The sequence below is a fragment of the Panthera tigris genome, chromosome B4, assembly GCF_018350195.1.
Source record: "Panthera tigris isolate Pti1 chromosome B4, P.tigris_Pti1_mat1.1, whole genome shotgun sequence".
Taxonomy (NCBI): domain Eukaryota; kingdom Metazoa; phylum Chordata; class Mammalia; order Carnivora; family Felidae; genus Panthera; species Panthera tigris.
In genome coordinates, this window is record NC_056666.1 from 43,519,309 (window position 1) to 43,545,105 (window position 25,797).

The following is a 25,797-nucleotide window of genomic DNA, read 5'->3' on the forward strand; positions in this document are numbered from 1 at the left end:
TGCAATAAACATTCTGAATATCTTTTTATTTTATTTTAAAGTTTATTTATTTATTTTGAGAGGGCGGGGGGCAGAGAGAGAGAGGGGAAAGAGAATTCCAAGCAGGCTCCACACTGTCAGTGCAGAGCCCAATGCAGGGCTTGAACTCAAAACCCTGAGATCATGACCTGAACAGAAATCAAGAGTCAGAGGCTTAAATGACTGAGCCACTCAGATGCCTGTGAATATTTTTTTTAAATGGTAGCCCTTTCATTTCTTTTTCTTTGATATAAACCTTAAAAGTGGAAATTCTGACTAAAACATTAAATATGTTTTTTTTTGCTTTAGATTTTATACAATTTTAATCTAAATTACAAACTGATAAGATTACAGGTACAGAGCAAAAACACTTTCCTGTTTCGTGAACCTCTCGAGAATTACTTGCCGGACTGATACATTTTATTATATTAAAAAGAATTTTTTAATGTTTTATTTATTTTTGAGAGAGACAGAGAGACAGTGTGAGCAGGGGAGGGGCAAAGAGTGAGAAGGAGACACAGAATCCGAAGCAGGCTCCAGGCTCGGAGCTGTCAGCACAGAACCCGACGCGGGGCTCAAACCCACGAACAGTGAGATAGTGGCCTGAGCCAAAGTCCCACCCCCAGCTGACTGAACCACCCAGGTGAATTTCAAGTACATTGGATACTTTTGTATATATTTTCTACACAAAAAAAATTTCCTACTTAATCACAAATTAAATGATCAAAAGTCACACACCTCTAACATTGACCCAGCACTACCATCTAATTCTTGGACTCGCTTTAAGGTTTGCCAATTGTTTTAAAAAAAATGCCCTTTAGAGTAAAATATCTAGCTCAGAATCATTTTCTGCATATAGTTTTTACGTCTCTTTAGTCTCCTTCCATCTAGAAGAGTTCTTTGGACATCCTTATTATTCACAACCTTGATGTTTCTGGATACTATAGCAGGTTCTTCTCTTTTTAAAAAATTTTTTAATGTTTATTTATTTTTTAGAGACAGAGAGAGACAGAGCGCAAGTGGGGGAGGGGCAGAGAGAGAGAGAGAGACACAGAATCCGAAGCAGGCTCCAGGCTCGGAGCTGTCAGCACAGAGCTTTGGCGCGGGGCTCGACCCACGAACTGTGAGATCATGACCTGAGCCAAAGTCGAAGGCTTAACCGACTGAGCCACCCAGGCGCCCCTCTAGCTAGTCTGCAAAATGTTATTTAATTTGAATTTGTCTGATTATTCCTCGTGGTAGATTCAAATTCTGACTCGTTGGCAGAAACAGTGAGAAGTTCTCACTGCATCCTTTCAGAGTTATTTGTTCCCTTGTTGATGCTATTCACTTTGTGCACCCAGTTAATGTGATGTCTACTGGACTTCATGTAAAGTGACTCTTCTCCCTTTGTAATTAGTTAATATTTTGTGGAGAGTGACAAAGATGGCCTTAACATTCCCTTCAGCTTCACCAAACTTGACTTTGAGTCAAGTTTGGCTCTTCCTATCTATGAGCCCCTGACCACCCCATTTTTAGACCATTTACTTCAAAAAAAACTTGTAGTTGGAAATATTTCTCGGCTCTTTTGAAATGTAAATCTTTAAAAAAGCTTTTTAAGGTTTCACCACCCAGAAATGCCTTTCTTAGGGAAGGGAGAGTCATTCCTCTGAAGTGTAATCATCAAGAAAGAAATCTTGACATTTGCAACAATGTGGGTGGGACCGGAGGTAATTATGCTGAGCGAAATAAGCCAGTCAGAGAAGGACAGATATATGATTTCACTCATATGTGGAATTTGAGAAAGTTGACAGATGAACATAAGGGAAGGGAAGGAAACATAAGGTAAACACAGAGAGGGAGGAAAACCGTAAGATACAAATACAGAGAACACACTGAGGGTTGATGGGGTGGGGTGGGGGGTGGGTTAAATGGGTGATGGGTATTAAGGAGGGTACTTGTGGGGATGAGCACGGAGTATCCTATGTAAGTGATGAATCACTAGGTTCTGGAAAACAAAGGCAGAAGGCAATGGCAGATAAAATTAAATTTCCTTATAGCCTGCAGCCCACTGATGATAACTTGAGGCTGGCAGAGTAAAACATTTCTCCAGGAACTCCCTACTGTCTTAATGTGAATGCTTTGCTGGAGAGGAAAACAACCTTAGCTTGACAATAACTAGGCCTCTAAGGATCCTGGGAGTCTTCTTTAACATATGAAAATCTCCCTGGAAACTTCCCCTGGACTTTACCTCCCCCAGCCCCATAGTATATAACCAGTCTCTCCTCATGGTCCAGGGGCAGCTCTCCCTGACCATGGGTTCTGTGCTTTAATAAAATCATCTTTTATGTGTGTGTGTGTGTGTGTGTGTGTGTGCCAGAAATGTCTCAAGAATTCTTTCTTGGCAGTTGGTTCTGGATTCCCCCCCACCATTCCAAAACCCCATCAGGTTCTACTCCTGAAGCCAAGACTACACTGAATGTTAACTAACTAGAGAATCAAATAAGTAAGTAAGTCAGTCAATCAATCAATCAATCAATAAAATAGAAAATAAAATAAAATACAACAAAAACAAAAAAAGAAAAGTAGCACCTCTATTTCTTAGATTCTATGGGAAGGTAGGAGGCTGACTTCAGGGGGCACCTACCTCTAAGTTTTAAAACTATCGCCTATCACGAAGACCTGAAAAGGTTTAGTTTCCATCTGGGTACAGCTGTTTAGCAGACGCACATGGTGTAGGACCCCTCCTTCACCCCAGCTCTGCAAAGCCCTGCGCGCAATAAGCCCGCTGACCCAATCAAAGGCGAGACGCAGAGACTCTAACACAAAGTTTTTTGTTTTTATTTATTTATTTTTGAGACAGAGAGAGACAGAGCATGAACAGGGGAGGGTCAGAGAGAGAGGGAGACACAGAATCCGAAACAGGCTCCAGGCTCCGAGCTGTCAGCACGGAGCCCGACTCGGGGCTCGAATTCACGGACCGTGAGATCATGACCTGAGCCGAAGTTGGACGCTTAACCCACTGAGCCACCCAGGCTCCCCAAACAAACAAGGTTTTAATCGTCGTTCTGGCAAGAGCGTTTCTGATGGAAAAGCACACTAGGGGGCAGTCACAGCGGACAATTTATCTCCTAGGGAGAAGTTCCGCCCCTGGTTCCTCATTGACTGAGTACTACAGAGGTTACAGCCTTACTGGAAGTTGCCCGTGCCCATGTAAGGCAACGGTTGTCTGATTGGAACAGATGTACATTCCTTGAGGTGACCCAGAGACTTCAGTTCTTTAGCACCTGCTGGTTGCAAAGCCTGGGAAAATAGGTTGTAAAATTACTAACTAAGCAGCACAGGTTTTATTTCGTCTTTCTGAAATGAATCATCTCCCTTATTCCTCACAATCCTACTCTTTTTCTCAGTAGATTTTAGCTCAGGTTGAGTTCTGGACTATCTCCCTGATGGCAATAACCCTGAATAAAGTCTTTTCCAGTGTTGATATTGTTGAGTGCAATTGTTGCTTTGGCGGGAAGGAGGTGCTTTTAGATTTTGTAAGTGCCCCATTCTTCATAAGAACTTCAATCTGTTCATTTTTGTATTTGTTTCTTGGTGGACTCTCATTTTCATGTTTTGTTCAATTTGTATTCTCTATCTTGGGGGTATTTCTTTGTCCAGACCTAGTCATAAAAGTTAGCTTTGAGGTGACATTTGTATCCTTGATCACCATGATCCTTTTCTGGTTTGCAATGTTGTTTGTTTTATGGTAATAGCATCAACAGAATACCAGTGACCGTTTTTTTCTAATGTTTGAACTGACCTTTATGTTCTAGTCTGATTCATAAATACTAATAAAATAATTAACCAAATAAAACGATATATTTTTTCTTTGTTCAAACAATTTGCTTTTCTTTGTGCCTTCTAAAATGTTACTTTATTTTCTGAGCCCTCATCTACAACTTGAGCTCTATGTGCAAGAGTTTTTCCTTATTTGGATTCCTATCATATCCCTATTATTTAAAGCAATGTCTGATACACAATAGATGCTCAATAAATATTGGTTGAATAACAATTGATAGGTACTGTGGAGAAAAGTTGCATGTCATTTATGAGGATATAACTTAGGGGGATATGATGTTGTCCCTTAATTTAACTAATACATCTTTAAATGTGTGACAAATGAACTGAGATCTAAGTGAGTAGAAATGGGTAGAAGAAGAGGGAAGCTTCCATGAAGTCCCAGATAAAACACCAATAGGAAAAAAAAAAACTTTTGGATTTATAAGCATGTTATGCTTTTTAAAAATGCAAAGGTAGTGTTACTGGACCCAAGAAAAGATAAACGGGATGTGAAATATGCTGGAAAATAAGAGGTGTCTTATATGTCACACATTTTCACTTTCATTTCAACAGCAATTGGAAGCCAATAAAAAGCTTGAGTTAGCAGAATAACCAGGTCAGTTTCTAGATTTAGTACCATTACCCCGGCTACCACATGGGAAAAGGAAAATGAAGAAGTGTTCCAGTTATGAATTAATTTAGGCGACTGTTGGGCAACAGATGATGGGCTGGTATGAAAGCTTTGGAGATGCAGTGAATTGAAATATAAACATTAATAGGATTTATTATGAACAGTAAAAATTTAACTTTCTTGAAAGAGAGGTGTACTATTTTAAATTGTGCTTAGGTTTTGAGAATGTACTTGTTTCATTTACTCCTTCAACCATCACTTTACTTCAAGAATTTTCATCTCAGATTCACACCTTCCTCCCCCAGCAATACACACCCAGCAAACAGTTCTGCTCGTGGGTTACCTGCCGAGTATTTCTATTTATTCCTACTAAATTGACTACAAATGGTAGATGAGGAACAAAGCCAATGTTAAGGGTAAAACCAGGTTTCTGTTTTTATACACTTAGTTGGATGGTGTTTACATTTGGAAGACTGAGGAGAGCTATATTTTGAGGGAAAGATGATAAATTATAGACATATTCAGAGGCAAACCATAAGGGGCTCTTAATGGAGAACAAACTGAGGGCTAATGGAGGGAGGTGTGTGGGGAATGGGCTACGTGATGGGTATTAAGGAAGGCACTTGTTGTGATGAGCACTGGGTGCTGTATGTAAGCGACGAATCACTAAATTCTGCTCCTGAAACCAATACTACACTAAATGTTAACTAACTAGAATTTAAATAAAAGTTTGAGGAAAAGAGATACAATTCAGATGTTAAAATGGAGTCCACGGTTAGATAATATGGAACTCAAAGAAAGTATCACTGTTGAATATGTAAATTTAGGATCCCTTAGAGTAGACGTTGATCCCTAATGTATAAAGGATCCCTCCTCCCAGGGAGGAGTAGGAAGAGAGAAGATGAAAGGCCTAAAACTATAGGAAGACTAACAAATCTGGCAGAGACATAAATTGAAAAGAGCAGAGAAATCAGGGGAATATGATGTCACAAAAATTCTTGGAAGACAGTATTTAAAGAAGGAACGAATAGAAAAGAAATGTTACATTCTGCTTGAGGTGACTTGTGAGATGTTAACTGAAGCAGTTTCACTGGGTATGGAAATACAGATTGGCATGATTTGATGAGAGCCGCTTTTGCAGAATGGTAGATAAAATCAAATGTGACCAGGCTGAGATGCTGGGAGGACATATTTTCTTTAATTTAAAGAAGGCTCCTGAAACAAGGAAGGGACACCCTAGCTTAGGTGTATATCTGAAAAAGATGGAACATAGAAATGGAAATAAGCTGATCTTGATAATACAAAGTATCAGATTGCTGGGCTGCCGTAACAAAGTGCCACAAATTGCGAGGCTTAAAACAAGAGAATTTTATTGTCTCATAGATGGGGAGACTAAAAGTCCAAGATCAAGGTGTCTACAGGGTCCATGCTCTCCCAGACTGCTCTAGAGGAGAATCCTCTCTTGCCACTTCTGGCTTCTCTTGGTAGCTGGTAATCCTTGGCATTCCTTGTGTTATAGATATATCACTTCAGTCACATGGCCACTTTTTCTCCATGTGTCTTCACATAATCTTCCTTTTGTGAGTGTTCATCACTAAATCCAAATTTTCCCTTCTTATAAGGACACCAGTCTTAGAGAGATCTGGGCTGATCCTAATGATTTCATTTTGTATTACATTTTTCATGGCTCTATTTATAAATGAGGTCACATTCTGAGATGCTGAAGGTTAGGACTTCCACTTGGCGATGTAATTAAAGCCATAACAGAGAGGAAATAAAATTTTATTAAAACTACACATGACTAAAGTTTATAAATATTACTACTACCATATGGAAATAGAATTCACTGTTTTTCATAATATGTATAAATAACTATTAAATAACCGAACAAAATTATTATGATCTACAGCTGAAAAGAAGTTGTGTGATTATTGACTGATAAATATTTGATCTTGTAATGTCTGGCAGATTCTGGGAATTTTGGGGTGGGTGGGGGAGAGCTTCCATTTAAGCAAACAATTTGATTAAAATGTGTTATAGAATTCACGAGCCCACGAAAGGTATTATGACGTATCTGTAAATCTTCAAAACAGGGGATAGAGGAGATTGATTATGCATTTGCTTATTGTCCAGTGAGTGTGGAAGCAGGTTTGTAATAGTGTCCACACATCACTTCTTCCCGTCCAGGTCCAAGGACCCCCTCTGCCTTCTTTATTGCTAAGTGTGTCTTTCCTGGCTAGTTTCACTCCTCATGAGAAAAAGTTAGCAATGCTGTTATTATTCACACTATCATGGCTCTTAAAAATGTGCTTTCAAACACATTTTTAAACAAACAAACAAAAAATTGAAACAACATGCATCTGCTTGAGTTTGCACATGTCTAGCACTGTCTACTTCATTCTGATTTCATCATCATGCCATATTCTTCATAAATATTCTTTTCCAGTGATTCTCTCAAAGGTTGGCGTTGTGGTGCATTGACGATCACAAATGTGAATCTAATCTAAGATATGCATAAAATATGGGCAATAATGTTTTAGATGTATTAAATTCATCATTCGCAATTTTATACAGTAAAGGTAAAGCAACAATCTTCCAATCATGTCTTTGTTGATTTGTTGAAACCTTGATCCCTGCTTATCCAGAGAAAATTTTAGGGCAGTCACATTCATGAATTTAGACACGAGATATTAAAAATAAATATCAGAATAAATCAATTTGGAATAAATACAATATAGCATTAGGACCGATTTAAATTTTATCTAGGAATACAGAGTAGTTATTTAATATTAGAAAACTTGTGTCATTAACCACGTTGAAAGATTAAGGAAGAACATCAAAACAAATGCAGGAAACAAAAAACAGGAGAAAATTCAAAGTCCCTTTCTATAAAAACATTTTTTTTTTTTGTTAGGAAACAGGAAGAGAAAAGATCTGCCTTCACTTATAAAAGTGCATTAAAAAAAACACTGAGATAAAACACTGGTAAGGTGGAAATGTTAGAAGCATTTTCTTTAACATGTGAAACACACCAAAAATGTTCACTGTCAATATTGTCCTGGCAGTCCTACACATTTTAATTAGACAAGAATTAAGTAACAGTTATAAGATAAGAAAAAATAAAAGTGCTGTTTTACAATATTTAAAAGAATCCACCAATTGTTAGAAATTGGACGTTTTCAGAATGTATGTTGAACAGAAGAATAGCCAAAACAGTTACATTTCCATATATAAAGTAACTATTTTAAAAAGTAATAAAATCATACAATTGCAATAACATAAACATCAGATACATTCAATATGGGCACATATAATAAATAACATTCACGACTCATTAGAAAAATTACAGATCACTCAAGAAGACCAACACAATACAAAACATATAAATAAATAGAAAAATAACACCATAAATACACACAACACTTCTCAAATTGACCTAGAGATCCTGTGAAATTACAAGATTCTTCTAAAATGTTACAGAAAAGCAAAGGTACAGGCCATGTGAAGAGTAGAAAAATAAGTTGAAGGAAATTATTTTAACAACTATCAAGATGTATTATCAGGCTAAAGCAGTAGAGTGTTGAAAATTAACTTACACAGAAGGAGAGAAAACCAGCTACAAAGATCATTGTACCTGTATTGTAATTCCACTATAGAAACCTGAATTTAGTGCATTTGCATCCTGCAAATCCATTTTCTGTCTGTGTAGCATCTAGCTGTCGCCGCACCAACGTGATCGAGGTAAGCACACTTTTCATTTCCTCTCACAGGAAACCTATGATAAAGGGGTTAAACACTATGTGTTAAAAATTCCTGTGACTTGGGGGCCCTTGGGTGGCTCAGTCTGCTGAGTGTCCAACTCTTGATTTCGGCTCAGGTCATGATCCCAGGGTCGTGGGATAAAGCCCTGCATCTGGCTCTGCACTGAGCATAGAGTCTGCTTAATATTCTCTCTCTCGGGGCACCTGGGTGGCTCAGTCGGTTAAGCGTCCGACTTCCATTCAGGTCATGATCTTGCAGTTCATGGATTCAAGCCCATGTTGGGCACTGTGCTGACAGCTGGGAGCCTGGAGCCTGCTTTGGATTCTGTGTCCCACCCCCCCCACCTCCAACCTCTTGCCCCACCCCCCCCACTCCCTGCTTCTCCCCCACATGCACTCTCTCTCTCTCTCTCTCTCTCCTTCAAAATAAATAAACATTGGGGAAAAAAAAGATTCTCTCTCTTCCCCCCCCCTCTGTTATTCTCCCCCACTTATGCTCTCTCTAAAATATAAATAAAAAACAGTTTTTCTAAAAACTCCCATGATTTCTTCTTGCCCAATGACCCTTTTTAAAAAATATGTGTCCAGAGTCCTAAAAAAATGTGGTGTGGCACAGACTTCTCTTGCTAAGGGGAAGATATCTGTACCAAATTGGACCGTAACAGTCTCTCTTCCAAGAGTTTATACCTGTTAAACTGCCATTAACACAGTTCTATGTAATCAGTGCAACTATCAGTTTATATAAGCCAATAGTCCTTAAGCCAGGGTGATTTTGCCTTCTGTTCCCCAAACACACAGACACAAGTGACACTTGGCAACATCTGGAGACACTTTGGGTTGTCGCAATCGAGGTTGGGGAGGAATTGCCTAATAAGTAGAAGCCAGAGACACTGCTCATATCCTCAAATGCACAGGACAGTACCCCCTCCCCGCAACAAAGAATTATTCAGTCCAAAATGTCCGTTGTGTTGCTGTTGGGAAATTCTAACATAAACTAAGTGGCTAAGTAGCTGGCAGTCACCATGTGAGTTGTTACACTAAGGTCACGTGTGCAGTAAATTTAGGTCTTTAGATCCAGCTTTCTATATTGCAAAATGGAAGATGTGAAGCCCAAATAAATTCAAGTTAAAATGAACAGTAAGTTGACCTTGAACTGTAAGAGATATCAGCAAACAGGGAGCATGAAGTTTGAAGAATAGATACAATTTGGAGAAGATAGGTTAAAATCAGGCAAAAGATTTTTGGCTTTTTCTTGGTCTGTGTTTATGAATCTCAAAATTCATATTTTCAAAATAACCAGCTAAGACCTTTCCTTTTAGATCCTGATTTCCAACCTCCCTTATTGACTCTTTGAGCTGATCTCAATACATGATACAATTTTCCCGATCCCATTTTTCCAACACATACCGAACTCTTGGGTTTTAGAGAAATATAGCTAATGCTGAGGTTCTACAGAGGATTGTGCTATCTAAATTTAAATAATTCCCCAAAGAAAGAAACTCACCATATTTTAGACATGGTTCCATTTACCCATTGTAGTGTTTGATTTTCGGTTATCTCCAGCCCAATCCAGTGATCAGCAGTGCATTTGTATCGCCTAAGAAAATCCTTTAGAGACAAAATAAATTGGATATATTTTTTTAGTTTTTAGTACAAACTATTGTGCTCCTCTTGCTTTGCAGTTTATGGGGAGCAAGACAATAGATGTCGCCAAAAAATAGCTATGGGATTTTGAAAAATGTATTTTACCCTCTGACCCTTAGGTTTCTTATCTGTAAACAAAGATGTGAGATAAATTTTCTTAAGATCCTTTTTTGATTCCAAATTTATATTCAATATGGAAATCTATTCCCCCAGGATTTTAAAATTTTAAACTTCTGGAAAGCCAGAGTTTGCAAGTGATTTCTCACACAGCCTTTCTTAAAAAAAAAAAAAAAAAAAAAAAAAAAAAATATATATATATATATATATATATATATATATATATATATTTATTTATTTAAATTCAAGTTAGTTAACATACAGTGTAGTATTAGTTTCAGGGGTAGAACCCAGTGATTCATTACCTACATACAATACCCAGTGCTCATCTGAAGTGCCCTTCTTAATGCCCATCACCTGTTTTACCCATCCCCCTGACTCCCCACCCCCATCAACCCTCCGTTTGTTATTTGCATTTAAGAGTCTCTTATGGTTTACCTCCATGTTTTTATCTTATTTTTCCTTTCCTTATAAGGAAGATGTTGCACAGCCTTTCTAATCATCAGATATTTATTATAATGTTTTTCCACTTCTCAGTAATTACTAAAATATTCATTTTAGAGTTCTATTTTACTTCAAATTCTCTCCCAAAATGATCACATGTGCATATGTGCACACACACACACACACACACACACCCTTCGTATAGCCAATTCCTTCAGACTTTAATTCTCAAATTTTTTTCTGCCAAAAATTTCTATTTTTTTTTAAATTTAATGTTTATTTATTTCTGAGAGAAAGAGGGGGGGGGACAAGAACAGACAGAGAGGGAGACACAGAATCTGAAGCAGACTTCAGGCTCTGAGCTGTCAGCACAGAACCCGATGTGGGGCTTGAACTCACAAACTGTGAGATCATGACCTGAGCTGAAGTTGGACACTTAACTGACTGAGCCACCCAGGTGCCCCCAAAATTTCTACTTCTGATGAGATCATTCAGTAAAAAAATATAATTTTACCCTATTTCTCCTTTTCTCCTTATTCAATGTTGAAATTTCTTGCTACCTTGGAGCATTTTTACCATAGAATTATATATAGAAGGTTATTGAATCTATCGTGCCACTAAATATCTGGGAAACCATAACCTTGACATTGTATCACTCCATGTTTCAATTCTATGATAAATATAAGGGATACGGTTCACAACACTGTGGTCCATTCCCATCTATAACAGTGATACTAATAATCTTTGCATTTTAATATACCATTTTCTGCAGCATTTCATAAATTTATTTGAAAAAAATTTCTCATTGAGCTAAGCTTTGGGTTTATAAAAGAACCCGATTAATCAAACACTGCCCCTGGATTCATAGGGTTTCATTTATGTTGAAGAAATTTATGTAACTATAGAGTTAGAAAATATTTTCCTGGCTAAAGAGAAGATTATGGCTATAATAAAAACAAAGTGAAATTTTATTTTACAAGAAAGAAGTATTTGAATCCTTATGGGGCACTTGCACATCGGATGTGATCTAAGAGGTGTATCTGGAAGAGAAGAATAGAATATTCCATAATAAATACAGAGGACAAGGAAGAAGAGGACAGTTCATATTTTAGGCTTTGGGAAAAGGTTGTTTAAAGGCAGAAAAAATGCGAGAAAGGATAACTGTATTGACCACCAACAGGATATATGTCATCACGTAATTGGGAAAATTGAGCGGCACCTGGGTGGCTCAGTTGGTTAAGCTAATTCTTGATTTCGGCTCAGGTCATGATCCTAGAGTTGTAGGATCGAGCCCAGTGATGAGCCCACGCTCAGCGTGGAGCTTGCTTGAGATTCTCTCTTTCCCTGTCCCTCTACCTCTCCTCCAATGGGCACAAGTTGTCTTTCAACAACAACAAAAAAAAAAAAAAAAAAAAAAAGAAATAAGAAAAAGAAAAAGAAAAAGAAAACAGAACAACAAAAGAAGAAAATTGGATGAGTTTCGGTAGTTGTGGTCTTAGTGACAGGGAACAGGGAGGTGAGTGTCCTAAAACCTATCCATGAAAAATGTTAATTATTATTTGCTCACTAAAGGAATACCAATGTGGCCTCTTGTTAAAGACGCAAGACAACTCTACATTAGTGGAAATAAATATGAGCAATATTTCATGAAACAAGCTTCATCTCATTTTAACTAAAGAAAACATTTTGTAATTTAAGTAAGCATATATAATATTCTAATTAAGCTGTTTTAAATAAACAGTCCTTTAAAATTCTTCCATAGATTATTTTTATCACTCCTTCGCAGATTGCTTTACCTCATTTTGTCACTTAAATTTTGCCCAGATCGTGTAGTACATGGTAGGCATCTATCACCTTCAAAATGTACCAGGAAATTGTAGAATCAAAGTCTCTTTTCTTGATCCAAAAAGTGCAATGATTCTTATCAGATGTTTAATGACTTCTCTTAAGTTCATACCTAATATTTTGGTATGCTTTTGACCCATGATATTCACTATTTTTTTTAAGTCTGTGCTGACAAGATTCCTGTGAGTGAAAATTCTAAAAATATTTTGCCTGATATTTCTTTGTCCCTCAAAACTTTTACGAGAACTCGTTACTTTTCCACCTTTATGCTAATTTAGACATTTTTTCCCCAGGAGGAACTGTAAAGGGAAATTTAAGAATTTCCCAGAACATTCATTGCAAAAGTCTTGCAAAATTCGGCAGTGAAACTACTGACTAAGGATGCTCTTCCTATTAATTTAAGTCGGCATCTAACTTGTTGATTTGCTGTGTCTGCTCTTAACGTACCTAGTTTTTTTTTTTTTTTTAATTCAGATTTCTCTACCTTTTGTTGCAAACAAAAGTTGAGTTTCTTCGCATTGATCTGTAAATTGCCCCAGTCTGGTTTGCACCCGTTTGAATTTGAACCAATCTCAGGTAGAGGGCAGAAATATATTTTGTTCCCCACAGAAGTAAGAAAATTCTCTTTTTAACAATTTTAAATGCCGTGCTGTGCTGTTTTACATTGTAAGCCCTTTTTAATTGTACATTATTCAAGTTATATTTCTTCTTATATTGACCCTTAATTTTTTTTTTATTTGAGGATAGTTGGTATACATTGTTACATAGTTTCAGGAGTACAAGGTAGTGACTCAATAAGTTTATACATTATGCGATACTCATGACAAGTGTAGCTATTGTCTGTCACCATACAAGGTTATTACAATATCATTGGCTGTATTTCCTATGCTGTGCCTCCTATTCCTGTGACTTATTCATGCCGTAGCTGGAAGTCTGGATCTCCCAGTCTCCTTCACCCATTTTGCTCAGTCCCCCATCCTCCTCCCCTCTGGCAACCATCAGTTTGTTCTCATATTTCTACGTCTGCTTCTGCTTTTTGTTTATTCATTTATTTTTTTAATTATTTTAAATGTTTATTTATTTTGAGAGAGAGTCAGCATGAACACGGGAGAGGCAGAGAGACAGGGAGAAAGAGAATCCCAAAAAGGCTCCATGCCATTAGTGCAGAGCCTCATGGGGGGCTCGATCCCACGAACTGTGAGATCATGACCTGAGTTGAAATCAAGAGTCAGATGCTTAACTGACTGAACCACCCAGGCACCCCCATTTTTTTTTTAGATTCCACACATGAGTGAAATCATATCTTAACCATTCACTTTTTTTTTTAAGTTTATTCATTTATTTTGTGAGAGAGTGAGGAAGAACAGGGGAGGGGCAGAGAGAGAGGGGGAGAGAGAAGCTCAAGCAGGCTCCACACTGACAGTGCAGACAGAGTCCTTGGGGCTCGAACTCACCAACTGTGAGATCATGACCTAAGCCAAAATCAAGAGTCCGATACTTGACCCACTGAGCCACCCAGGCGCCCCTTGACCCCTTGGCTTTTAAAAAGACTAAACAGGAGTAGAAGCATTTGCTTATTGCATACATGATTCAGGGAAAGAGTGGATTTCACAAGTGCAGAAGTATGTAGTTTTGCAATCCTTTATTAAAATTCTTGGAGATTTCTTTCCCTCCTGGGATTTTTGCCATGTAAATCAGTATTTATTAAACAAAGATCCATAAAGCTTTTAATTTGTACCTGCCTTTGTGGTATAGCAAATGCAACAATTTCAAATAAAACACAGTGTGTGTTCACTGGAAGCCCATGCTTCAATCTAAGAAAACTTTCCATCACATCTGCTGGTTGTGAGTACTCCAACGAAAGCCGCTAAGGGATCTCAGAGACAGACAGCAAAGCAAGACTGAGAAGTCAGAGGAAGGTTCCTCAAAGGGGGTAGCCTGGAGAATCCCATCCTTCGTGAAACAATTATGTCTTTGTGGAGTGTTGGCTTTTAAAAGGATCCCAGGGGCATCTGGGTGGGTCAGTTGGTGAAGTGTTGACTCTTGGTTTCGGCTCAGGTCATCATCTCGCGGTTCATGGGTTTGAGCCCCATGTCGGGCTTTGAGGTTGAAGCCTGCTTGGGATTCTCTCTCTCTCTCCCTCTCTCTCTGTCCTTACCCTGCTCATGCTCTCTCTCTCTCTCTTTTTCTCAATAAATAAATAACTTAAAAACAATAAAAGGATTCCAAATTTTGTGAAGTTATTCTATTTATACTCCTTAAAATATAAACACAGCTGTCAACTCTATTGCTTGATGTTAAGTCTTAACCCTATTCAAACCGAACATCAGCAGGTTTTCCAACTTTATCTCACATGGCATGTTCTAAACATCTTCATAGACAGGCATGTGTGAAAAAAATTTACATTATCATATCATTTGAATGCCCCTTCTTAAGAAATTTTGTAAGAATGGTGCGTTAAATTACCATTTCTTTTGTCGTGTCAATGATAGTTAGGTCTGCACCTCGAGTGATACAGTCATGTCTACTTGAATTCCAATCCCCTTCTTCTTTAGAGAAATAATAGCATTTTTTTTGGAAGCCAATCCAATCATCTGGGCAGAAATGATGAGTACGTGGACATTGTGTAGCTGGAAATGAGACAGACACATATATCAAAGACCAGATGAAACACTATGCCACCGTATTTTGAGATCAATTGGGGAAGACAAGGTCATGAGGCAAAAGATCATGATCACGACCAGAATTGCACATCTATCACACAACAAGGTGAAAAACAAATGTCACGTTAGTTGAAAAGATAGCAGTTCAGGATTTGACAGGATGCTGATATTCCTTTCAACTCCTACCCCAGTAATGCATCAGCCTTCACGGGGCTACTAGTGTGAGTTTATCCGTGTTAAGTCACCTTTACTGTCTTGGGGCAAGTGAAATATAATGAAATCCTAGCATTATCTGGGGTAATAAAAATACTAATTTATATTAGACTGTTATAATGGAGGACACATGTTTTAACCTCTAAGGAAGCAATGAAAATAATAAAACAGAATACAAAATTAACACTATGTGTGTTGACTGCTTATTGTCAACTAGGTATCGCCATCACTCTATGGCTCTGAGTTAACCATTGAAAAGACTCTACATGAGATTTTGAAGGCGGAAGTAGGGCAGAGCCATTATTCTCAGAGACATAGGGCATAGGAACGTCCCAAGCCTTTTTTATTTTTTTGTAGTACTTTTTGCTTTATTTTATTATTTTTTTAAATATGAAATTTATTGTCAAGTTGGTTTCCATTCAACACCCAGTGCTCATCCCAACGGGTCGTCCCAAGCTTTTTAATGAGTTTGCCTTTGGTACTCTTGACAGCTAGATGTATTTTTAGACTTTCCCCAAATCTCTAGGTTCTCCAAACACATTAATGCTTTAAGCCAAAGTCATCAGTAACTATTCCTCCTCCAGCTACACAGCTTTCCAGATCATCACTCCCCGGCTCCTTCCACAGCCATGTTATCCCTAATTCTCATATTAAAGTCCTGTTCTAACATTTTCCGAGACTATTTTCTTGAAAGCACCCAGACTGAATCAGTTTTTGGTACCAAAAATGGGTCTAAAGGAACAAAACCTTAAGGATGAGTATTAATTGTCCATGTGATTCTCTTTAGAGGCATGGATTCAAACACCAGTTGTAAATGGGATGCTGGTGATATGTGAAGGTAAAACAATTAAATTATCACCTGCAGTCACCTGATGCCAAGCACCTATAGAAGTGAAAGCTTTAACACCTTTTTCTTTTTTTTTCCTTTTTCTTTTTTTTTTAAATTATAATTCCAGTTAGTTAACATACATTCGCTTCAGGTGTACAATATAGTAATTGAATACTTCCATACATCCCCCTATGCTCATCATGATACATGCACTCCTTAATCCTTACCACCTATTTAACCCATCCCCCACCTCCCTCCCCTCTGATAACCATCAGTTTATTCTCTATAATTGTCTATTGCTTGGTTTCTCTCTCTCTCTCTCTCCCATTTCTTTCCCTTTTTTTGTTTTGTTTCTTAAACACAAGATCATGACCTGAGGTGAAGTCAGACGCTTAACTGACTGAGCTAACCAGGCGTCCCAAGAAAATAAATTTTTAGATTAAAATTGTCTAAAAATTAAGAACTTCCATTCATTGGAAGACATCATACAGAAAATAAACTTAAGCTTCATAGCTAAAGAAGATTTTTACTGTAGTTACAATATTTACATAGTAGAAGACATTTACAAAATATTTTTATTTACTATACTAAATAACACTATGAATCAAACAAAAACCAAAGAGGTAACTCAACAAAAATATGGACCAAGTATCTGAATATACCCATCACAAAATACTGTGGCTAAGTGAGCAATAAATATGACAAGGAGTTTAACAGTATTGGTCATCAGGAAAATGTCGATTAAAGTCACAATAAGGTATCAACACACACTTATCAGAATGGCAAAAATGGGTAAAGTTGGCAACAAAGTGTTGACCAGTATGTTAAAAAAAAACTGGCATTCTCTTACGCTTTGGGCTGGACTATCTACTATCTATGGAAATATTTGCTAAAACTGACCTATGCATATTCCATGGCTTAATCATTCTTCTCATAAGTATATGCCACACAATATCCACTAGTCACTAAAAGACTAAAAGTGTAAAGATGTTCAAAGCAGCATCATTTGCAGTAGTCAAAATGTAATGTAATGTAATGTAAATGTAAATGATGAATGAATGTAATGTAAATGTAAATGTACATGTAAATGAATGTAAATGTAAACACTTTAAAATAGCCAACACAGTAAAAAATAATAGAAAAATCAAAACAATTAAAAGAGGAATAATATTTTGTGACATGTGCAAATTATACGATATTCAAATTTCCATGTCTAATTTCAGTGAAACACAGACAAGCTCAATTGTCTGTGCATCATGGGCAATGTTTTCATACCACAAATGCAGAATGGAGAACTTGCAATACCTATTGTATGGCTAACAAAACCAAATTTATTTACTCTCTGGTTCTTTGCACGAATATTTTTCCAACCCCCTTGAATGAGTCAATGAACTTTTGCTACATGTTATATAACACGAAAGAATCCTACAAACATGATGTGGAACAAAGGAAACAAGATGCAGAGAATACATAAAAATTGCATGATCTTATTCATAGAAAAATGCTTAAATGGGCAAAACCAACCTATGCAACAGAAATCAAGACAGTGATTGCCATTGGTATGGGAATGTTGGATGGAATGTGAGATTATTCGGGTGAACGATTTCGTCTTCATCATTTTTGTGTCTCCCAATGTTTTATGTAGGTCATGTAATTCATAACAATCCATTCATTGATACTCCTTACGGATCATGAATAATGGGAAAAGAGTGAGAATAATGAGAAAAGATCATGAATGAGGCAGAAAAGAAAATGATCGTTCAGTAGGAAGCCCTAAGAGAGAAAAAAATAAGTAAAGACATGAAAAAATGTAATTTACTCACCCATTAAACTAATTAGAAGAAGAAGAAGAAGGATGGTGCTGGATAATATTGTCAATAAAACGCACATTAAACGAGTTATCTTATACTTGTCTTTAATACCTGAAAAAAGTTATATTTAGAGACAGGTAAAAGAAATATGAAATTTGTATTCATAATCATAACTAACAAACTTCTTTAGGCAATTTATTCTGATATTTCACAAGATGACACAAACATACTCTTTCTGCGTGTTATGGAGAACAACAACCTTGGTTTTTTTTTAAATGCCTTAGGATCGTTATGTTCAATCCACGTGTTACCATGCTGTGGATTTTACTGCCATAGTCCAAGGAATCAAATAGAATTGTTTAGGGTAGAATTTCTTTAGGCCTGGAGCCACCCCCAGGGCCTTCAGTATCTTTCTTCCATGGTGCAATATCAGTACATCCTAACAGTCCTTAAATATTTCTAAGAAATTCTACTTTCTAACTAATGAAAACTTTGCTTTAAAGGATAGATAGTATGTCATACATGAAAGTTCATGAAGATTTGGAATTGAGCTTTCTGCTACAAACAAGCAAAGGGAACTTGGACAATACAGGTTTTTTTGTTTTGTTTTGTTTTGTTTTGTTTTGTTTTTTTGGTCTGATAGTTCCTCCTCTGCAAAGTCAGGAGAACAGAATAAATATTCAGTGAAGAATTGTTTTTCTTTTATGAGTGCCCATTTGGGGAAAAATGGCATATAGGTTTTTTGAAATAAAACACTTGTATCTTGTATTATTTTATATGATTAGAAAGTATCCGCCCTTATTGTAAAGTTTTATTAAATTCTAAAAATTACAGGAGTTACTTTAATAGACGGGCATACTTATGGAGGGCGTTTATCGTTCCTATCTTTTCCACCTAGTGAAGAACTGTTCTGTTGTTGAATTAACTGTTTTTCCTTTGTGGATGAGTGAAAGATATTACATTTAAAGCACATATCAATTTATATAAGATATATATATATATATATATATATATATATATATGAGATAACCAGCATCATCTTTTGGGTTAACATCCTTCTATCCATAGTTTCACATGTACAACATCTCCCACAAACACCCAATTTTAAACGAGTGCCATCATCATGTACCCACTGTTTTATATTCTAATGTTTTCGGTTAACAATTGGTTCTTCTCATGTGTGGTTGACCATTAAGAATGGCCCCCCAGTGAATCATGTCCCCCTGTGCCCACCATCACTTTGCCACATTTTGCTGCTCCTGTCATCAAAAGATATACAGTGTTTCCCAACCCTTGAATATGAATTGCCTAATGCTTTGTTTTAACCAAGACGGTGGTAGAAGAGAACTGAAACTTTAGAGCCCAGGGCTTACGGGACCTTAGAATTTCTACTTTCACTGTTCTGGAGCCCAGCATAACAGAGGGGACAGGAGACATTCCTACTGAATGTATCCATATTCCTAAACCATAGAACCACAGGCAATACAAGGATTGTCTTAAACCACGAAAATTTGGGGTGGTTGTTCATTCAGAGCAATGGCTAAATTTATACGTAAGTAAAAGAATAATTTGACATTATAATTTTATTTATTTATTTTATGGGATTTCTTTTAAAGGTTTATTTGTTTTTGAGAGAGGGAGACAGCACAGGCAGGGGAGGGGCAGAGAGAGAGGGAGACAGAATCCCAAGCAGGCTCCAGGCTCTGAGCTGTCAGCACAGAGCCCAACACGGGGCTCGAACTCACAAACCGGAGATCGAGATCTGGGCTGAAGTTAGACACTTAACTGAGCCACCCAGGCGCCCCTTTTAACAGCATAATTTTAATGGCTGATAATACTTTCATGTAGTTATGCTGTTTAAAAAAATAAAAGTCTTCCGATGGGTATTTAGGCTGCCCTACCCTTTTTAGTTTTAACCAGAACTAGCATGAGCATAGTTTAAATATCTCACATACTTGTCTAAATACCTTAAGAAAAAAAATTCAACAATAAACAAATTGGCGTATATCAATTAGATGTTCTTCCACAAGTACTGCAGTAATCTACACCATCATGAGTAACATATGAAGATATTGGTACTCATAGAAATTCATAATAAAGTATTTTTTTTAAGTACCGTAAGGAGGGAGAGGGACTGCAACAAAGAGAAAACTAGCATTGTTTCTGAGCCACCAAAGTGTTATTATTTCAACTCTGTGAGAAAGATAATGGGGAATTATGTCTAACTTTGTGGATTTCTGCCAAATTTCTGAAAAGTCTGGTCGTTAGCTGTGCATTTCTTCTGAGCATCCGCAATTTCAAAAGCTCTGCAGTCAGCAAGGACTGTAGTATCTACAATGCATCACTTTTGAACCAGCATTGTGTTTGTTTTTTTGTTCATTCTTTGCCAAATATTTAGTAATCGCCTACGATGTGCTAGTTTCCATAAATTTAATAGTCCACACCAGACATGCAAAATCTCTGCCCTCCTAGAACTTATATTTGGTGAAACAGACCCAGTAAACTGATGAAACCGAATTTAAAAGTTACAAGTTGCAACAAGTGTGGGAAGGCAATAAACGGGATGCTCTGATTGATAAAAGGGAAAATGACAGGGAAAGGTAGCCAGGAGCGCCATTCTGTGGAAATGACATTAACACCTAGACAGAGAACATGAACAGCGGCCATTTATGTGAAATAAACCAGAAATCGCCTTTTAAGCAGAGACCAGCAAATGCCTTGAATCAGGAAAACCTGAAAAGAATGTGGCAAAGTAACACGTGTGATAGAGCCCGAAATAGCAGAGGATCGCAACTAGGTAGAAGGAAAATGATGCTCAGCTTTGAAACCCCTGCGAAAGAGCTTGAGTTTCTTCAAGGTGTAACAGGAAGCCACTGAATTGTTTTAGGTAGGTGTTTGGCGTTGGCCACCTTTATGTTTTTAAAGTTCCCTATGACTCGTGACCGGAGAGACTATTTAGGGAGCTATAACTCTGACAAATCAAGTTACGGTGATCTCTTAAACAGGGGTGGCAGCTGTGGAGATAGAAGCAAAAATAGAACCCTTGGAGGCCACCGGTATCCTTGATAGAGTGGTTTCAGAGTCATACAGAAGAATGTTAGACTGCTGGAAGTAAGGAAGTGAAATCAGCAGGTGGATTCCAAAAACTTGTGCTGTGGGAATTAGAGGAAGCGAAGAGGTAGGTAGTCAGAATGAGGTGAGCGGTTATTGTAGGATTAAAAAAAAAAAAAAAAAGATGCACCACTTAAAGTTTCCATGCATCTGGGGACGGTTAACATGGAAGGGATAGGTTGTTAACGCAGGCAGGAGGGAGAGGGAATAATTAAATTAAAAAGAAGAATTCTCAGGGTGCCTGGGTAGCTCGGCCAGTTAAGCGTCCTACTTCAGCTCAGGTCATGATCCCACCATTCGTGGGTCAGGGGTCTCTGCTGACAGCTCAGAGCCTGAAGCCTGCTTCAGGGTCTGTGTCTCCCTCTCTCTCTGCCTCTCCCCCACTCACACTGTCTGTCTCTCAAAAATAAACAAATAAACATAAAAAAAAAAAAAGAGTTCTCGCAGAGGGCAGAGGGGTTGTGGTCTGAAGTACAAATGGAGAGATTTCTAGGTAAGAAAATGACCCTACATCCAGTGCGGCAAAAGTCCAAAAGGGAAGAAACAAAACGCACATCTGTCTTTTCAACCTTTTGGTTCCGCATATGCCGTAATTCAGAACTTGAGTCCACGTTCTTTCTAATGGGGTTGTAATCGCCTTGCAAGTGTCACCTTATGCATTTCCCTGTTTCCCTATTAGTTTTCTTTAAGTGTCAGGTGTCAAGAAAAGAAGACGTTTTCTCCTTTTTCTCCGTCATCAACTAAGTCAACATGTCACCATGCCATTCTGTTTGTCTGGGAATTGGCAGAGTGGACCAAAGAGCCTCAGGTTCAAGATCTTGATCAAAGGTTTCTGGCGTATAAATTTATTTTCTTACCTATTGTGGGCCTATTATCTCCTTATCCATTAAGTGACACTATCTTTCTTTTTGGCTTTAATTAAAGAATATATATGTTGATATGTTTTCAGAAGGCCAGGCTTATCGTAGGAAGTAACTAAAAGAAAGCTTGTGGTGTTTTTTTTTCTCATGTTATAGCTCTCCCATCTTTCCATATTTTATTTATCTTGTGGTGTGTGTGAAGACTATTTACCTCAATATTAAGTGGAATTTTTATGTAAAAAAAATTTTTTTTAACGTTTATTTATTTTTGAGACAGAGAGAGACAGCATGTGAACAGGGGAGGGGCAGAGAGAGAGGGAGACAGAGAATCCGAAACAGGCTCCAGGCTCTGAGCTGTCAGCACAGAGCCCGATGCGGGGCTCGAACTCACAGACCGTGAGATCATGACCTGAGCCGAAGTCAGACACTCAACCGACCGAGCCACCCAGGCGCCCCTAAGTGGAATTTTTAAAATGTAATTTATTATTTTAAGTGGGTAGCCAGGCTCTTTGGAATCCTTGCCTCCAGAATGATTGCCGGAAGAAACGCGAAGCTGCTTGAAATCAATGACCCTTCATTAAAAAAAAAAAAAAATCTAGCTTTTTAAGTGGCTGAATCTAAGAATCATGGAGGAGTTTTAAAAAGAGGAAATGCCTCTGAAGCCAACACAAAGAAAGAAGGGCACGTACCTCCTGATACTATTAGAAATGCTAATTTGCATTATGACACAAGAGTCCTTTCCAGGGCAGAGTTGGTAGACGATGTAACTTTGTGGTGCATGTGACAACCGTCAGATCCCGTGGGCAGACCATATCAGCCTCAATAAAGATGTTGGTGCCATGAATGTGGCAAAGAAACAGTGTGGCTTTTGTTATAGGTGTAGCACAGAATTAGCAGGACTAAAATCAAAAGGCTAATCACTGTTGGGATCTATCTGGTCACAAATAATCATAGAAAAGGAGTGACTCAAGACTCTTGATGCTTCTATGTTGCTTAAAAGCTGGGAAACTTCACATAACCCTGGAAGTACCTCCCTCACTCCTCCCCCCACCCCCAACTTTCTCAATACCACCAACTGGCAAAGATTAAAAGTCCTGCCAGCTCAGCGGGATGGAGACTTGGAGTGGCATTTCGTTTGATGTAAGGCACTAATGAATTGGACATTTCTTGCACTTCTGAACATGCAGGTACATGTTTAAACATGCTACCTGTTTATTCTCTAATTAATCTATCCATTTCCTGAGCCCTAAAATCTAATTTTCTACGTTCAATTTAAATAGCTTTCATTTTATAAGTTCCTTCTCTCTCAAATTATCCAAAAAACAAACAAACAAACAAAACCCTGAAAATGTTTCCCTCCTGCTATGAATTTAGTATTGAGAGATGAATTTCAAAGAAATTGCTCAGCCCTCATAATCTGTTCAACAAAGGAATGTAAGAAACAGATAACATCCCAGGGTAACTCGGCAAAAACCTATTTAATTAATAAATGTAACTAAAATAGTTTTACACTCATCCCTATTGTAATCTAAACAGCTAAGGATTCCAATTACTTTCCCCACAGAAAAGTTTCACGGACTCAAGTAATTAGTTTCAGTTTCTGAGCCTGATCTTCAAGCTGTCTTCCGCAGCACATATACTAAAATCATCTCTAATTTTCTCCAAGGAGAGATAAGAGGAAAGATCTAGGGTGACCAATAAATTTAAAACCAAATAAAATTCCCTTTTCCCTAGTTGATAGCTATAGAAAAAATCATAAATTACCAACAAGTGGAATGAATAAAATAAAAGAAAAATGAAAAAATAAAATATTTAAAAATAAATTGTCCAATGCACTAAATTTAACAAGGGCATTTTGAAGTTCAAATTATGCATCTATATAGGTTAAATATAATATATATACTATTATTTAGTAAATTACAGAATATACATAATATTTTGTACATATACATAATATATAAAAGATACATAATATATAATATACATAATATATAAATTATATATATTTATATACATATACATAATATACATAATATATAAAATTTATTTATACATAAAATGTGTAAATTCACACTGTTTGAGATGTAAGATAGAAATTAACACTGATTGGATGAGTGGCTAGAAAGCTTTCTGTAAAACTTTTGGTTCCGATATTTTCATGTGATCAGCTAATATTTGATCCCATTGTCCCCAACCCTCTTTGATCTAACCTTAGACAAAATGATGACATTGTCAAAAAAAGAGGAATAAAGTATTTACGCATTCTAATATGAACTGCAGCACTCTTGATTGCTGCATAAACTAGTAGGTTGAAAGACATTAAATGGCAAGTGTTCAAAACCCACCATCATCTCGAAACCATCCATTGTTGTATTTACTGCATTTTCGTGTCATTGCCTCTCTTCTTCACCTTTTTTATGACCCCTGTTGAAATAACTTTGAAAGATTTTTCTGCTAGATTTAGACTTTAGATCTTACATAGTCCAAACTTGCTATTTAGTGCATCCAAAGCTCCCAAGTGGTTTTCTAGTTCTCGTTTTTTTAAGGTACATTTTCTTTTCTTATCTTGTGTAAGGTTGCCAGAGACATCTTCAAGGATATCCGAGCACTAGCAATTGGTTCAATGAGAGCGGGAGAGGAGGCTACTTTCTGCTCTTAAGCACCCCCAGAGTCCAATTTATCTTGACTCCACTCACTGTTAAAACACGAGAAAAATTGGCCAGACTTTTCCTATTGTGTCTGCATTCTGCGTGTTGAATGTGGACATGGATCAAATTTAACATTTTCTCCAGTAGTGGTTTTATTAAATACTTAGTAAAAATGAAATTAAATCTTGAACAGGTTTAAGCTGTGGTTAATCCCTCGCCACTATCAGTTCAGATAAGATAAGTCGATCTCCCTTTAAGAAGTCAAAACAGTCCATGGCAAATCTGAATTTTGTCATCACAATTTTCATTTTATGGAGACGTTAGCCCAAAAAAGGGTTTTTCTGCCTTGATGGGGAAAAAGCAACAAAATCCACTTCGTGCCTTTGAAGGCTTTGTTTAACACTGCATGTCAGAATTTTCATAAATAACCTTCGTTCTGAACAATTGTGAATGTCCTTACCTTGTTTCTTTTCGTCAGTTCCTTGATTGCTGCCAGCAGTCTGGGTAACTACAGGGGAGCTTTGTGTCATCTCGTCCAAAACCTCTCTTCAAAGTTTTAAATTTAGTGTAAAAATGTTATTATTTGTTTATTTATTTTCTTTTTATAGCAGCTTCACACTACGGTTACTCTACTTTGGAAAAACAAAATGAAAGTTAACAGCGCATCTATGATTGAGTCAAACTGTTGTCTTCTCACCACAATATCTTCCTGTAAAATGAAAAAAAAAAAAAAAACACCATTACTAGAGAAGGAGGAAGTTAACTAAATGGTAAAGAAGTAACAAACTCATAGATTCTGACTTTCTCAACAGGGGAGCCCCATCGAAACTTTCGAACAAAAAAATATTCCAGAGGCTATTTTTCAATTGTTTCAAGAGCAGCACCTAACTAGCATCCTTCCAGGGCCATGGGAGATAAGAATATTAATTGATTAAAAGGCACACTTTAAGTCATTCTGTCTCGATGATCCTGTGTTTAGAAAGACTGTCTTAAAGGTGATGAAATTAAAGATAAGAAAGCTGTGTTTTAAATGGGTTACTGAAACGAGAACAAAAACTGTTTTCTCTCTCAGTGGCAATCATAGCCACAGGCACACCTACACCACCACCCACCCCCCCCACCACACACACACATACACACACTGAACAAAAGAAAAAGAGGCAAATAAAGTTAAAAGGCGCTCAGAACGTTATCATCAAAATTGAAGATGATAATGCTATTATGCTAATATTAGGGTAGCAGGAAACAGTTTCCTTCTCAAAACTGTCCTCAGCAGAAAATTTTCAAACGATTTCATATTCTCTTTCAGTAAATACGTTAACAAACTACAGAGAAATAGCTGACTTCCTACAAGCTGTTTCAGGATTAACACCACGTTCGTTCTGACAGGTACACTGT

The 25,797-nt window shown here is 37.3% G+C and overlaps 1 protein-coding gene across 2 annotated transcripts; it reads right to left on the bottom strand.

Annotated features, from left to right (window-relative positions):
- Window positions 1–5,938: 5,938 nt before the first annotated feature.
- On the bottom strand, window positions 5,939–25,099 carry CLEC2B (C-type lectin domain family 2 member B). 2 transcript variants are annotated; one of them, XM_007093303.3, is made up of 6 exons: window positions 24,860–25,099; window positions 17,793–17,891; window positions 14,731–14,894; window positions 9,719–9,822; window positions 8,088–8,228; window positions 5,939–6,192 (listed from the first exon to the last, which is right to left on the bottom strand). In XM_007093303.3, the coding sequence occupies exons 1-5, from the start codon at window positions 24,927–24,929 to the stop codon at window positions 8,120–8,122; spliced, it is 546 nt and encodes a 181-aa protein (XP_007093365.1). In that variant the 5' UTR covers window positions 24,930–25,099; the 3' UTR covers window positions 5,939–6,192; window positions 8,088–8,119. The 2 variants fall into 2 exon arrangements, with proteins under 2 accessions (XP_007093365.1, XP_042847678.1); XM_042991744.1 differs by lacking the exons at window positions 5,939–6,192; window positions 17,793–17,891 and having other exon boundaries at window positions 7,357–8,228.
- Between the last annotated feature and the right edge of the window lie 698 nt (window positions 25,100–25,797).